The 15,910-nt window shown below is 27.0% G+C and overlaps 1 protein-coding gene across 2 annotated transcripts in view; it reads right to left on the bottom strand.

Moving 5' to 3' along the window:
• The window catches only part of LOC136071831 (cilia- and flagella-associated protein 54-like), a 128,072-nt gene that overhangs the window by 38,893 nt on the left and 73,269 nt on the right, over positions 1-15,910 (bottom strand). Inside the window, exons 22-29 of one of the 2 annotated variants that reach the window (XM_065797279.1) lie at positions 12,156-12,311; positions 10,121-10,237; positions 9,804-9,915; positions 9,491-9,619; positions 9,179-9,268; positions 6,948-7,074; positions 6,689-6,752; positions 6,381-6,569 (exon numbers count right to left, since the gene is read on the bottom strand). In XM_065797279.1, coding sequence (XP_065653351.1) covers positions 6,381-6,569; positions 6,689-6,752; positions 6,948-7,074; positions 9,179-9,268; positions 9,491-9,619; positions 9,804-9,915; positions 10,121-10,237; positions 12,156-12,311 — 984 coding nt within the window. Of the gene's footprint in view, positions 1-6,380; positions 6,570-6,688; positions 6,756-6,947; positions 7,075-9,178; positions 9,269-9,490; positions 9,620-9,803; positions 9,916-10,120; positions 10,238-12,155; positions 12,312-15,910 lie in introns of both variants that reach the window. The other variant, XM_065797278.1, reaches the window with a different exon arrangement.

The raw sequence follows: 15,910 nt of genomic DNA on the forward strand, positions 1-15,910 counted from the left end.
GTTTACTTCTAAGCTGATGTCAACCTGATAGCTTGCTCTTTGAATCTTTTCAACAAAGTCCAGTAAAGACTGGATTTTGTCAAAAAAATTCTGGTTAGCGACTTATTTTAAGAAACTTGTGACAAAATTCAAATAACTTAGAAACAAGAAAACTTTTTTTCTAGTTCTTGAAAAGTCGGAATTAAAAACATTTCTCACAAAAGTTTTTGTTTGTTTTCTGAAAAAATTATCTAGTTCAACAAACTTTGATAAATATTTTTCAAGTCTGTTGAGTTTGATAGAAAATAATAGAATGCAGTAAAAACAGGTAGAATTTTTGCAATACTCTCTAATTTATAAATATATATTAAATTCCAACTTTTTTAAATGTGATTTTACAATGTGTAGTTGTTACTTTTCTTTATTCAGGTTCTTTTGTTTAAATATTATTTGACTTATATACAAGTATATACGGGGTACATTATCATTATAGAGTTGTAGCTAAAAACTATTTTGTATTTTTTATGACCCATGTATAAGTCAAAGTGGCTTTTTTGACTTGAAAATTTGACACAAATTTCCTGACTTATACGCAAGCTTATAGGGTAAGTAAAAATCTTAAGAAATTTTATAAAATAGTGTAGTGCAATATATAAAATAAAAAAATAGTTTAGTACAATAAAATTTGATCTAGTTCAAATTAGTTTAGTTAGAGAATTTTCTCATTTCATCAATTTTGCTATAGTTTTTGCTACAAAAACTATTTCAAAAAAATTATTAGCCGTGGTGCAGTGCACAGCTTCAGAAACAAAGGATCCGTAGTTCAAACCCAACCTCTAGGCAAATTTTGTGACATCAGTTAGGAAGGAGGCGCGAACTTCCAATTAAATGCTCATCCGTGGTGGTCTGTGATAAGACCGTAAGGAATTCTTGGGGCACCTAAATAAAATTATTAAAAAAAAAAATGATAAACTAATATCGTTTACAAAATACTTTGTAACTTTAAAAATAAATATATACAATCCAGAAAAATAAATGAATTCATTAATTATTTAGGTCATTCTTGTTTAAGATCTCATAATGGGAAGTTTCTCAAATTTTAGATACATTAATCTTTGATAACTTTACTGGAAAGCACACATCCAACAGGATAGTAAAGTTATATTTTTGAATTTTAGTATCATATAATTACCAAAAAAATGCAGGAAGAACAAGGAAATCAATTTAAATTTTTATGTGGTTTTCTTAAAATAGTAGTAATTTACAATAAAAATAATTTGTATTATAAAATTATAAACTATATACAAATAAATATAAATAATATAAAATATAAATTTATATAAATATAAAAAATATAAACAAATAAAAAACTTATTTGGGATAACTCTTAGCATTTTTCGTGATTTTGTGCTCATATTTAACAATTACAATTTTAATATTTGCCTTTTTGTTTTGTTTTTGATGTATTTATATTTTGCCTCAAGTTCTTGATCTCTGAATTGCATTTTTACACTTTATCCATAAAACTTTTTTTGCCTTAATCAATGTAGATAGGTTTTAGACACCAAGGTGCTTTTTTCCTTTTATTTGATTTAGTTAACAGTATACTTAAATTATGAGTGTTTTTATAATGTTCTAACCATTTTTTGTAACACTCATTGATGTTTAAATTTTCAAATATCTTTATCTTTGACCATTAAAGTACTTGTTATATTAATTATAGTTTTCTTAATTATAAATGTATTTTTTTTTGTCAACAATTTCTTCTGATGAACTGTAATTGTAACTATAGTAATTGTAACTATATTAATTGTAATATATATTGTAACACTATAGGTTAAAATGTGATGACTGTGTTTAATCGATCCTAATGATGGATAATGTTCTAGCTCAGCGGTTCTCAACCTTTACATTGTCGCGACCCTTTTAATACAACCCCTATGATATAGCGACCCCAGCTGTAAAATTATTTACGCTCATAGGCCTAAGTAACTGTACTTTTGCTAAATTATATATGGCAATATAAATTTCCGCATATACAGGAATTATTTTTATTGTGAAAAACTGAACATAGCTCAAGTTTTATGTTTAATCACAAAACAATAGGTAATTACATTTTGTTCAAAATAGATTTGTAATTATAATTAAATTACAAGTAAATGAATTTTATCTTTATGACTTGCATTTATAACTACTTTTCTATATCACGTACTCACCATATTCATGTTGCATACTTATGTGAAAACTTGAAAAGCATGACGTACCATACTCGCGAGGGTGCCCACCAAGAAGTTGATATATATAAATCATGAATTTCTAACACTTTAATTGAAACCTCTCTTATAATTCTCCACCGCCTCAAGAATTCTGTCATATTTATATTTTGAATAATCGGGTCTAGTTATATATAGATCTCTTATTTATTTTTTTCAAGTATGATTGCATTAATTAGCCTTCTCATGATTATATTATTCAGTATTAGCCTATTCAATCAGTCCCATTAAGTTTGTTGAGTGATTATTTTCAACAACTACCACTGAAAAAAATTTGTACAATAACATCATGTGTTACATATTAGAATAGAGACAAAAATCCCCATATTTTGATAGTCTTAGGCGACCCCTGGCAAATCGCCATTCGACCCCTGGCGGGGTCGGGACCCACAGGTTGAGAACCACTGTTCTAGCTAACATATTCGCAAATTATTTTCTGTTATTACTAAAAGACATTAGTTTCAGTTTTATCATCCAACTGAAAAAAAAATCTAATTACAGAAAAAGAATCTATTTACAGAAAAAAAGATCCAATTAGAGAAAAAGAAAATCAATTGCTTTGGGTGAGCAATTAAAAGTTGCAGGGTGCAGCAAAAAATTAGGAAAATAGCAAAATAGTTAATTGATTTCAAAAAATATTAATAGATTTCAGCTTTGTTTTTTTTTACAAAATTAATTTTTATTTTATTTTTTAGGAAAGTTATTCCTTCAAATAAGAATTTTGACCTGTGTGCCTGCCTTCATCCTGTTCTTAAGTTATTCAATACCCTCAGTGACAACTTTTCTAAAGAAAATGTGAGAGTAATACATTTTATACTCATCAGCATCTACAAATTCAATAGCTATCTTGCACACTTGAAAAAATATGAAAATGAACCATCAGCTGGAATTGGTAAGCTGTTTTGCAAAAAGTTATTAGAACAGCTAATTCGCAGTCCTAATCTATTAGCAACATTTACTATTTAGCGACAGGATGGCTCACTTGGTTATATGTTGTCAATAATGGATGCTGTGATTTTTATTTTTTAGTATTCTGAAAAATCTCAATAGAAAATAGCCACATTATGTTCAGCTAACCAATCTACAGTTAGCCAGGTCAAGAAGCATTACTTTGCAACAGACAGCTTCTTACCATTAAGACAAGGAAAATGTGGTCAAAAACCTCAGTGAGAGGTGACCAATATCTGATGCTGGAGAGTATTTAAAAACCTAAAGAAGACAAGTGACCAACTAATAAATGAACTAGCTATGCATGACATCCATGTTTGCTCAAGTACTATGCAGAGGAGGTTGATAGCTGCTAAAAGGTTTGCCAGAAAATCTTCTAAAAAACCATTACTTACAGATGCAAAGAAGAAGAAGCGTCTCTTGTGGGCAAAGGAACACAAAAAGTGGACTAAAGAACAATGGAGAAAGGTACGACAAAATGTAGTGGCTAAATTTACAACTATTTTATTTATTACATTTGTATAATCATACTGTTTAAAAAAAATTATGATATTAAATTGAAGAGACTTGATAATTGTTACTTTATTTATTCAATAACAAACTTAATAATTTTTAACTTGTTTATTTCTTGATTGCTATTTATAATAGCATTATAAATATTCATACAAGAGTCTCTTCAACAACAAGGGTATTCATTACCAACTCTGGAGTAAACATCTCATTCATGCGTTTTATGACCAATCCAAACTTGAAACTATCACAAAATTAGATTAAATAAAAATGAATGGGAAAAAATCTTTTATAACTTTTATAACTTAATTAGTATCTCAAAGGCTAAAAAATTTCAACTTGAATCTAGAAACTGACAGTTGCTGCAACAAATGATGGTGTTGCTGCTAGAACAAAATTTAGCAAATTATCAAGTATAATTAATCAACTATGCTATTCAAACACAATCCATTTAGCAGTTAATGGTTGAGCTGAAGCCAAAGTAAATATTTTAGGTAAGGAATCAGAATTTGAAGATAAAGACGAATATGAAAACTATGAAGATTCTCTTTATTATATATGTAACCAAGAACATTCTATTCCTGTTTTGTCTTACAATTACAAACAATCAATTTCCCAAATCATAAAATTTGTAAGTTCTTTCAAAAACCTTCAGTAAGTAAAAAGTAAGAAAAAAATTCATTCATTAACAAAATAAAAAGAACTAAATCTTGACTGCAAAACAAAGTGGAATAGTATAGTGGAAATGAAGAATCTGTGGTTTTAGCATTGAATAATATTAGTTCATCTTTTATGTGGAATGAAACTTAACATCCTAAACTTTTCGAATTTCATAAGAACTTGAAACCAATTTATCTAGTAGTTGAAAGCTTAAAGCAATGAGATACAAATTCATTAACTAGTGAAGGTTTATTTGAATTTCTGTTAAATGAACCCAAAATTCAAACTATGAAATAAATTTGAAACTATGAAAAGCTTTAGAGAAAAAATTTAAGAAAAAAGACAAGTAGAATTTAACTCTTTTACTGTTTGCAAAATTCTCAAAATATTTCTAATTCAACAAAGAAATCTAATGAACTCCCTTTAGCTTCATAAATTGAAATTGTTAAATCATAACTGTTTTGTATAAAAAATAATAATTTGAATAAAAAAAGACAGAACTCAAATTTTAGATTTTACAAAATGCAATCATTTATTTTTTTAGCGCAACAATCACTGATTTTGCAGTGCTTGAGATTATATTTTCAATATATAAATGGCTTCTCGTTGACTTCATAATATAAGTTATTTTATACTGCAAGAATTGTTTTGTTTTTAATGCAGACTTTTAGTATTATAAATGTGAATATAAATATTACATAATTATAATACAAAACACGGCAAGAGGTTTCTTTATTGTTTTTTAGTAGTGATTTTTTTAAAGATTTTATTATTTTAAAAATATTTATTATTTTAAAAGTTTTTATTCAAGCTTATTTTTTTATAATAAAAATAGTAGAAAAACTAAAAAGCTTTTTTAAACTTATTGCAGCAACAACAACAACAAAAAAAGCACCAATTGAAATGCAAATCTTTTTAATTAGATTGAGCTAACAAATGTTACTAAAGTATAATAAAATTATCATACTTTAAATATAATAAAATTATTACATTCTAATGATATAATAAAATCACTCTAATAATATAATAAAATTATTAAAGTCTAAATTATATTAATAAAATACAAAATTATTTAACTGATAAAATATAAAATTATTACACTCTAAATTATTGAATAATTATTTTTTATTTTTTGTAATGAATTATATATTGATAAAATGAATTATATAAATTTGTTTCGATTCAAGCAAAATAAAAAATACAATGTTAAAAAAATACAATTAAATGTCGTATTGAAAAAAAAAAAAAATTAACACTTTATTTTATTTTAGAATTTTTAACTGTTGTAATAGTTCTTAAAATTCCTGCATTCTATTACAATAAGAAAATATAAAAAATTTTTTATAAGCAGTAAAAACTTTAATAGCTCTCTGTTTGTCAAAGTTTTTATCAAAAAAGTAAAGTTGTTAATAAATAAATGGATAGATAGTGTGAAAACGCTCGTCTAAAGAATTTATTAACAGCGGGATGAATGACACTTATTATGTATATATTCTTGTAAGTATAAAATCAAACTTTGTTTTATTAAAAATCAAAAGCTCTAGTAAAAAGCTGTTTAGAGGAGCAGCTTGCATGACTCGCAGTGTTTGTTTTAGGAGAGTTTTTCTCCACTCTTGCACTCATTTACTCCCGCTGAGGCCTGAGAATCAATATTAAAATGCTTGCTAGATATAATCAAAGAAAAAAAACAACTTTTTAAAATATGAAAGTATATTAGTAAAATAATTAAAAGAGTTTAAATTAACTTGAAAATTAAAATTAAATTTTTTTTTGCTTATCTCAAATTATTATTTTATGTATTTTGTTATGTTGTTAGTCTTAGTAAGTTGTTATACTTTAGTCCGTTTTTTTATTTGTTATACTTAAGTTCCTTTTTTATTTTTTAAGTTGTTTTTTACCATATGAAATTTGAGAAGAAAAAAAGTTCTTTATAATTATTGTATGATTATTTTAAACATTATTACAATCACCTTGAAAAGTAATATTATTTTAAAACGTTATTACAATCACCTTGAAATTTAACTTTACTGTAGATTCTTGTTCTTTTGTCTGATTGGTGAGTTTATTTTTTTTGCACAAATCTGATCTTTTAATAACATTTCTTAGTTTATTTGTTTGATAAGGTTTTTTTATATGTTTATTTTCATTTTTCTGCCTTTTATTTTCATCTTTTTTTGCATCACCATTATTATCTGTGACCTGAAAACAAAATAAAAATACCCAAGATATAATAGAAATTTAGATCGGCCATTGGAATAATAAAGATGTAATAAATTAAATAAAAACAACAAGTAATATAAAAACCAAAATAAAACAACCTGCAAGTCATCTTTCATTTCAACACATGATTCATTTTCGTTGGCAATTAGAAATTTTAAATTTCTTCTAAAAAAAATTAACAAGGTTAGTAATAATAAATAAAAAAACAAAAAAACAAAGTTAGTAATAGTCAATAGATCATTTAACAAGAATAGTTGTACTATTAGATATTAAAATAACTTTAAATTTAAAAAAATCTATATAACTATGTAGAGATTAAACTTAACATAGAAGAATTAAAAAAAAATTAATTCATACATCTTCAACAAACTTAGTGTCTCTTCGGTCCATTTGATAACATTATCAAATGATCTTTCATTTAAAGCTTTTGAAATGACTCTAACAAAATTTTCTAAGAAATCCGCTCGTTTCTTGAACTTAAATACTATAATATGAAACAATTTGAATTATTTTAATTTATGTAAGTCGAAAAGATAAAATAAAAATCAAATTACAGATTTCATGTCTTGAAATAAAAAATTACTTCAAACTTTATTAATCAAGCTTTTAAAAACATCTATTTACTAACATTATCTTCCAACTTATTCAGTTTTTATGCAATAACTTAATTATTATTTAATTATAATAATAAACAATTAATTATTTAATTAAAAATGGCCTTTGCATAAGATCTCAATTTTATGCAAGATTTTTCAGTTATAAACCATTTCGAAAAACCATTGAAAAGTAATTATAAATGCAATTTTGGTTTAACTAAGTTAACAAATTGATAATGCCTTTTAAGTTCTGCATTCCATACTGTTGCTTGAATTATAAGTTTTCAGATCATAAAAGTTCAATTGCAACCAAACTGAATGAAATTAATTGTTTATGAGTTTGTTAATCTCTAATCAAGTTAAATTATAACAAAATTTAGTGCAGTTCATAAATTGGATTGGCCATATATAATCAAGCTTACATTATGTTGCTGAAAGTTGAGGCTGGTTCAACAGTTTCTATACGTATTTTTAAATATTTCTAAAAATTATCTCTCTATTTCTCCACCAAAAAAAGAATAAGAAATAAAGATATCTTTTTTTAAACAAGTATACAGAGTAGTACAATTAAAAAAGACATCTAAAAAATAATTTAAAATTCAACTTTATGAAGAAAGGAGAGAAGTTCTAAGCATTGATGTTTAATAAAAAAAAATATTGATCAAAATTTTTATTTTTTTGAGCATGAAGGAGCATGAAAGAGCAGTTAGAGTACAAGTATGCAACTTCACAAGTTTTGTCAAATCTTGCAGAAAAATAAAATTGTGTTTTAATAGATAGAATAATAGATGAGCTACAACCAATGGTAATATTTGTAGAATACAGAATGAGAAGCAAATTTACAACAAAGGTACAGAAGCTTGAGCATTGCAGGTAGAGCAGGTCCAATCACATTTCCAATGAGCTTTTGGATCTTGTTTAAGATAAAATGGGCATCATTAAAAGTACCAACTCAAATATAAAAACATTATTTCATACAAGGACAGAGAAGCAATTTTACCAGATTATAATTTTATAATTGATGTATATATGGTTTCAAAAAGTCATTATGGAACGATTAAATCAAAATGCAAAATAGAGGATGATTTAGTAAGAGTGTCATTTATCAGGATATCAGCATTATTGTATTAATGCTTGGATGCATTTTTACCTACACAAAACTTCTTTTTGTTTGGTTTAAAATTCACCAGCCACTAGAGCCATTTAGGCTGTCATAAATGTGAAAAAAGATTCAAGATTGACTTTCTGTTCTTAGCAATGAAAAATTTATAAATTTTACCAAGACTCAAGAATTTACAGTTAAATATTGTTTTAAAAGAAAATGATGGTTTAACCTTTATGCTTTGGAAATTTCGATAATAAAAAAATCAAAATTATCCATAGCAGAAGATATGAATAAATATTTTGACATCAACATTGATTATTATATTCAAAAAGTATAAACAGCAGGGAGAAGAACATACTAAAATCTTTTAAATAGAGGTGTATTAACAACCCCATCTGATCCCTGTCTTAATGGTTCTTATTTAAAAACCAATTTTTTTAATATAAAAAACCTAATGTTTTTTTTTTTTTTACATGGGCACTGAAAAAAAAACAAAAAATAACTTCAGTCAAAAAAACTTCAGAATGATGTCAAAAAAATTCAGGATAAAGACCTTTCTTAGAGAGCCCAATGGTACTATAAAATTGTAAAGAATTCAACAGCTTTTGACGTACCACAAAAGTTTTAAAATGTTGCAACAATGTGTTTCTGGTGTACAACAAAAAGTTTCAAAATGTTGCAACAATGTGTTTTTGGCATCCCAGAAAAGTTTCAAAATGTTTTAACAATGCGTTTTTGAAAGTCTTCGAATTTAGAAATAATAGCTCAAAAGAAAAAAATTTTGGATGAACATATTGGTCATCCATTAAAACATCATTAGATATCAGATAGCCATTAAAGATAATTTTATTTTAAACTACCAAAAGTATTTTTAAATAAAATTTAACCTTCATTGTACGCTTCTAGAATTGTCATATTATCCAAATCAATTTTAAAGATAATTGAATCTTCACCTCCATTGAGTAACAGATCTTTTTCTGAATGATAATTTCAATAAAGGAATTTATAAAAATAATTTGAATATTTAACATAAATTAATTTTTAAAGTTTATGTTTATGTTTTTTAATAATATTATTTTTCAAAAAAGACAAAAAAACAAAAAAACAAATAGGTTTTTGTATAATAATTTTTAACAATATTTTGTCGTTATAATTTTTGCATATGTTTTAAATCAACTTTTAACATAAAAAATACAAACCTTGATTTGAAAGTTTTAAAGACAACAATTCAATAGAATGTAGCTTTATCTCCCTTGTATAAAATTCTTTTAATTCGCCACTAACACTTAACCTTTTCCAAACTTTTTGATGTAAGTTCACTTTGTTGACTAAAAATTATTGCAAAAACATTAGCATATATTTCAAAATATTGACAAATAAAATTAAAAAAGATCACATGCTTTAATAACATCAATAACTAATTTTGAGTGTTGTAAATAATATTATATAATGATAAAATGTAATAAAACAAAGCTATGAAATTATAATAAAAAGTATAAAATAAATAAGGACCTGAGACATCTGAATCTAAGGCATGACCATTTGATAACATATTAGAACAAATATTTTTACCCAACTGCAATACGCTGATGGCGGCTGATTCACTTTTAAGTGACACAAGAATCTAAATTAAAAAAAAATAAATTTCTGAACACAAAGTCTTTTTCCTCAGTCTTTAGTTAATAATGATTTATAACTGACATAAATTTAACCTCTTGAATCAGAAAATATAGCTCACTTTAATGGCCAGATAACTTTATAAGGATCTTTGTTTGAATATATATATTTTTTATAAGATAAATTTGTCTGAACATAAAATAAAAACATACTTTGGCAGTATAATTAGTGAGACAAATGATCATCATTCGAAGAGTATCTGAATTTAAACTGATATACTTTAGAACATTCTTGAGTTCTTGTAAAACTGCAAATAAAAACTCTATGATCTAAAAGAAGGTATGATTACAAGGTAAATTCAATAATAAAAAACAAAAAATTTTAAAGAAATAAAAATTACCATATATATATGATTTATATATACACACTATCATCCATAATTATTTGAATAGTCATACTTTCCAAAATTATCATAAACAAAAATTACTTGAAATATATGCTATTTTACTATTTATTAAGTTTACATAAAAAGAATTTAAAAATTCCATTAAATTAATTTATAGTTTACTTTTATCTATGTAACCCCCCTTTGCGGCAATAACAGCTTTACATATTCTTGGCATTCTGCATAGCAACTTTTCCAATTTTTCGAAATCAATTTTATGCCACTCAATACTTATTTTTTTCCACATATCTTTTGCACTGTTAGGCATTAATTTTTTTAAATTTCTTTTTAATTCATCCCATAAAAATAGGAGAAAGATCTGGTGATTGGGGAGGCCAAATCATTCTTTTCAATGTTCGATCGTTCTTTAACTCACTCAAATAATTTCTACAAAGTTTTGAAGAATGTTTTGGATTGTTATCATTTTGAAAAATGAATGGCTCCTAAAATATCCAACTTCCCGAAGGTATGGTATGATTTTTTAAAATGTCTAAATACACTTTTTTCGTCATTATCCCCTTTATTTTTACAATGTCACCTGTGGTATTCCCACCAAAACTGCTCAAACCATAACACTAATTTTAACATAATTTTATAATTGATGTATATATGGTTTCAAAAAGTCATTATGGAACGATTAAATCAAAATGCAAAATAGAGGATGATTTAGTAAGAGTGTCATTTATCAGGATATCAGCATTATTGTATTAATGCTTGGATGCATTTTTACCTACACAAAACTTCTTTTTGTTTGGTTTAAAATTCACCAGCCACTAGAGCCATTTAGGCTGTCATAAATGTGAAAAAAGATTCAAGATTGACTTTCTGTTCTTAGCAATGAAAAATTTATAAATTTTACCAAGACTCAAGAATTTACAGTTAAATATTGTTTTAAAAGAAAATGATGGTTTAACCTTTATGCTTTGGAAATTTCGATAATAAAAAAATCAAAATTATCCATAGCAGAAGATATGAATAAATATTTTGACATCAACATTGATTATTATATTCAAAAAGTATAAACAGCAGGGAGAAGAACATACTAAAATCTTTTAAATAGAGGTGTATTAACAACCCCATCTGATCCCTGTCTTAATGGTTCTTATTTAAAAACAAATTTTTTATATTCCATACATAACACGACCATGTTTCACAGTAGGTATTACACACTGTTTTTCATCTGTTCATTGACCTATCTTTGGTCAAATGATTTTCTCTAGGAACTGAACTGAAGAAAACTTGCCGGTCTAAGGAACACGGTTCCAGTCATCGATCGTCCATTTATCATGTAGTTTTGCCTAATTTAGTCTTTTTTTTATTTTTTATGTTTTACACATAGCATATTTTTCTTGCCACAATATGAATATTGCAGATTGTTTTTCAATAGACAATTCTGGTTTTCTTGCTATTTAGATTTCAAAATATCAACAATTTATATGTATATATATATATGTATGTATTTATATGTATATATAAATACATACATACATATATATATATATATATATATATATATATATATATATATATATATATATATATATGTATGTATGTATTTATATATACATATAAATACATACATATATATATATACATATAAATTGTTGATATTTTGATATATATATATATATATACATATAAATTGTACAATTTATATGTATATATATATAAAAATATTTTGTAGTATTTCATTATGTATGTATACATAATGAAATACTTAAAAAATACAAAATATTTAAAAAATATTTAAAAAAAATTTAAAGTGGTAAAATTATTAAAACAATAAAATAAAGAAAATTCACCTGTAATGCAGGACAAATTAATAATTTCCAATAAACAATAGGAAATAATAATTCATATATATGCACGCATCCCTGCATGCATAATGATTCATCATTTAATAAAGCTGACACTTGTATTCCAAGAACAATTTTTTGGGAAAGACTAATACGTTCTAACTAAAAATGAAAAGAATGAAATGAATGCATCAAAAACCTAATATTTTAAAATGTTCCAAGATAAAAAGAACTTAAAAATCTAAAATAAATTTTTTAAAAGGTATTTATTAATTTAAAAAGCATTTAAAAGATATATATTAACTAAAAAGGTATTTAAAATAATGTATATCTTCTAAATCTAAAAATGTAAAAATATATATTTAAGAAAATTTTTTTTTTTCTGGTGGGTATTAATCTTATAAAATAGAGTTTTTAAAAAGTGTAAAATCTACACTCTTTTTGGTTTTAAGTACTTAAACTTTGTTAGGAAATTAGATCTATATAATAAAATATAATAGTTGGACACCACTCCATACTTCCTTTTATAAAACATACATTTTAAGAACATTGTTTAATTTAAAAAATATATATACTTTTTATATTCCATACATAAGTTTAACAATAAAAAAAAGTATAAAAAAAGATTTTTTCAATAACAAATGTCAATAACAAATTCCGATAATTTATTTTTTAATTGATCTCAAACTTTAAGTCCATCAATTGATTTAATATATATTTTTCCATCAATTGATTTAATGATTCATAAGTGTAAATTTTCCAGGTGTATAATTGCGTATTACACAAATAAGTTGGATAAATGTTTTGTTTTAAATTTAAAAAAGATAATTAATGTCAGAACGAAAACCAAAAGAAGTGTTTTTATGAGTCAGAAAAAAATGAATATGGTAGATAACTCCAAACCATTGAAGTTTAAGTGAAAAACTAGATGAAAATTTAAGTGATAATGGCTCACTTAGGTAGCAGCCATGATAGCATTTGTAGAAAAGAGATCTTATGACAATGGTAGAGGTTCAACCTTAGCAACTAAAGCAGGTTCAACAAAAATTACAATGAGTCTTCTTCTAATGAACCCCTTTCTCTTTTAGACTTTATCTTAGAGAGAAAGGAGTTCATTAGAAGTACCAGCCCAAATATGGCAGAAGTATAAGGAAAATTAAGAGATTTAGAGAGGTAGAGATTATAACCAGGAGTAAGAGATGGCTAGCACAATAAAGAGAAGCAATTATATCATATGCTAACTTTGTAATTGATTTTTTTTTTAAACATCTTTGCTTCCAACAAGGCTGCAGGCAGCCACTAATTAAAGTTGGAAGTTACTGAAAGAGAAAAGATGAAGATTGTAGAGCAAGATAACGATTGACGGACGACTTAAAAGATTGCAAATTATATAAATCAGGAAAGCAAGATGAAGGAAGCGAATTCCAAAGAACTGATGTTTGAGGAAAAAAGCTAGACGAATAAGCATTTTTGGAGCACATAGGAACAGTCACAGAAAAAATATGACACATAATTGAATGACAAGTAACAAGAGAATGAATTTTAGTAGATGCAACAAGAGACGCTAGCACTTTAGAGCAGTGCCCATTATAGTATTTGTAGAAAAGAGAAAGAGAAGCAACATTACGACGATGTGATAATGGTTGGAGGTTGGCTGCAAGAGCAGGTCCAACTATGTTTACAATGCGTTTTTGCACCTTGTCTAAAAGAGAAAGGGCATCATTAGATATGGCAGCAGTATGTCAACAGTATTCCATACAAGGCCGGATTTGAGATTTATAGAGATAGAGAATAGAATCCGAAGTAAGAAAGTGACGAGCTCGATAAAGAGATGCAACCTTAGCAGATGCTAATTTTGCAACTGATTTGATATATGGTTTCCAAAAAAGATTGGAAGTAAGAGTTAATCCTAGAAGATGAAGAGTAGGTGACTCATTGAGTACATCACCATTCATAAATATAGGAAGATCTAAATTATTGCGATAACGATTGGCTGAAAAAATTGAGTTTTATCTGAATTAAAGTTCACCAGCCACTGTGAGCCCCATGCTGTAGCAGAAGTGAGATCCGTTTCAAGCTCAAATGCCCCCTCCAAGCAATCAGAGGGTGTTGGTTTCTTATCACGACAAGAATAAATGGTAGTATCATCTGCAAACAATGCCACCTTAGATGCGATAATATCTGGAAGATCGTTAATGTAAATTAAAAAGAGTATAGGGTCAAGGATAGAACCTTGAGGAACCCCTGAAGTTACAAAATAAGAAGAAGAGTGTTGTCCATCGAGGACAATTTTTATGCTATGAATGGAAAGGAAGGATTCAATGATCTTAAAGATGTTGCCGGATAAACCATAAAAAGAAAGAAAGCTTATGGAGAAGACCAGTATGCCAAACTTTATCAAAAAGTTTTGAAATGTCAAGGGTGATGGCCTTAACCTCTCCACCTTCATCTAACGCACGATAAAACTTGTCAGTTATTACTGTTAGCAAATCAGCTGTAGAACGAGAAGAATGAAATCCATATTGATGGTCAGAAAGTAAGTTATTAGATTCAAGATGAGAAATTAAGTGTTTGTTAATTAAAGATTCAAAAACCTTGCTTATGATAGGAAGAAGACTTATGGGACAGTAGTTAGGCGAATCAGATCGCTCTCCAGATTTTTTGAAGATAGGGATAACAGATGTCGCTTTCCAGCAGGCTGGAAAATAAGACTCTGATAAGCACTTGTTGAATAGTTTTGAGAGTATAGACGACAGCTCCGGAAAAAACTTCTGCAAGACAATAACAGATGTGTTGTCCGGGCCACAAGCTGTAGAAGAGTCTAGGCAGAAAATCACTTTAGATACAGATGCTGGAGTGATATGAATGTCAACCAATGGATCAACCTGTTTGTTGGCAATATCAGGTAGAACGCAACTAATGGAATCAAGAGATGATATCGATGAAAAGTTTTTAGCAAACAATTCGGCTTTGTCTTTAGGTGAGGTGACAAAGTCTGAACCATACAAGAGAGGTGGAATTAAAGATTTGCCCTTCTTATTGATATTATTAAAGATTCTCCAGAAGTCACGAGAGCCTAATTTTTGAGATGAGATACGAGATTTCATGACCTGAGAATAACGGGTTTTGGCGTTAGACAAAACCTTTTTACAATGGTTTCTAGCAGTAATAAACAGACGTCTGTTTTCTGGAGAATTGTTTTGCTGATAAATATGGAAGTAACAGTTTCGATTGGCAATCACAGCAGCACAGAGTGAGGAAAACCATGGAGGAGAGCGAGGCTTGACCGGGAATCGTTGAGAGGGAATAAAAGATTCCATGCCAGCCTGAATCCACGAAGTTATGTAAGAAGCACATTGGTCGAACGAAGTTATGTAAGAAGCAAATAACGTCAAAAAGAGTGCAGTCTTGAGATGAAGGAGAGCGGTATAGAACAAAGAGAAAGGCAATAGAGTGAAGTGGTGCTAAACGAAAGCACATGAAAGAATAACCATCAACACTAAGATCACAAGATGAGACAGCCGAACTAAAATTAGTCTCACAAAAAGCAAGTAGGTCTGGTGAACTTTGCAAGAGATAAGACTCAACAGAAGGAAAGTTACTTCGAAGACCACGAATATTAGTGAATGATAGGTTTAGAAAATTTGGTGATGATGATGGTTTTTTGTGTTTTATAGTTTTTGGTACTTTATTCATTTTTAAATTAGATTGAAGAACTTGACTCAAAGCATAGATAGTACTCAGAACACTGTTTAACAGCC

The sequence above is a fragment of the Hydra vulgaris genome, chromosome 05, assembly GCF_038396675.1.
Source record: "Hydra vulgaris chromosome 05, alternate assembly HydraT2T_AEP".
NCBI lineage: Eukaryota > Metazoa > Cnidaria > Hydrozoa > Anthoathecata > Hydridae > Hydra > Hydra vulgaris.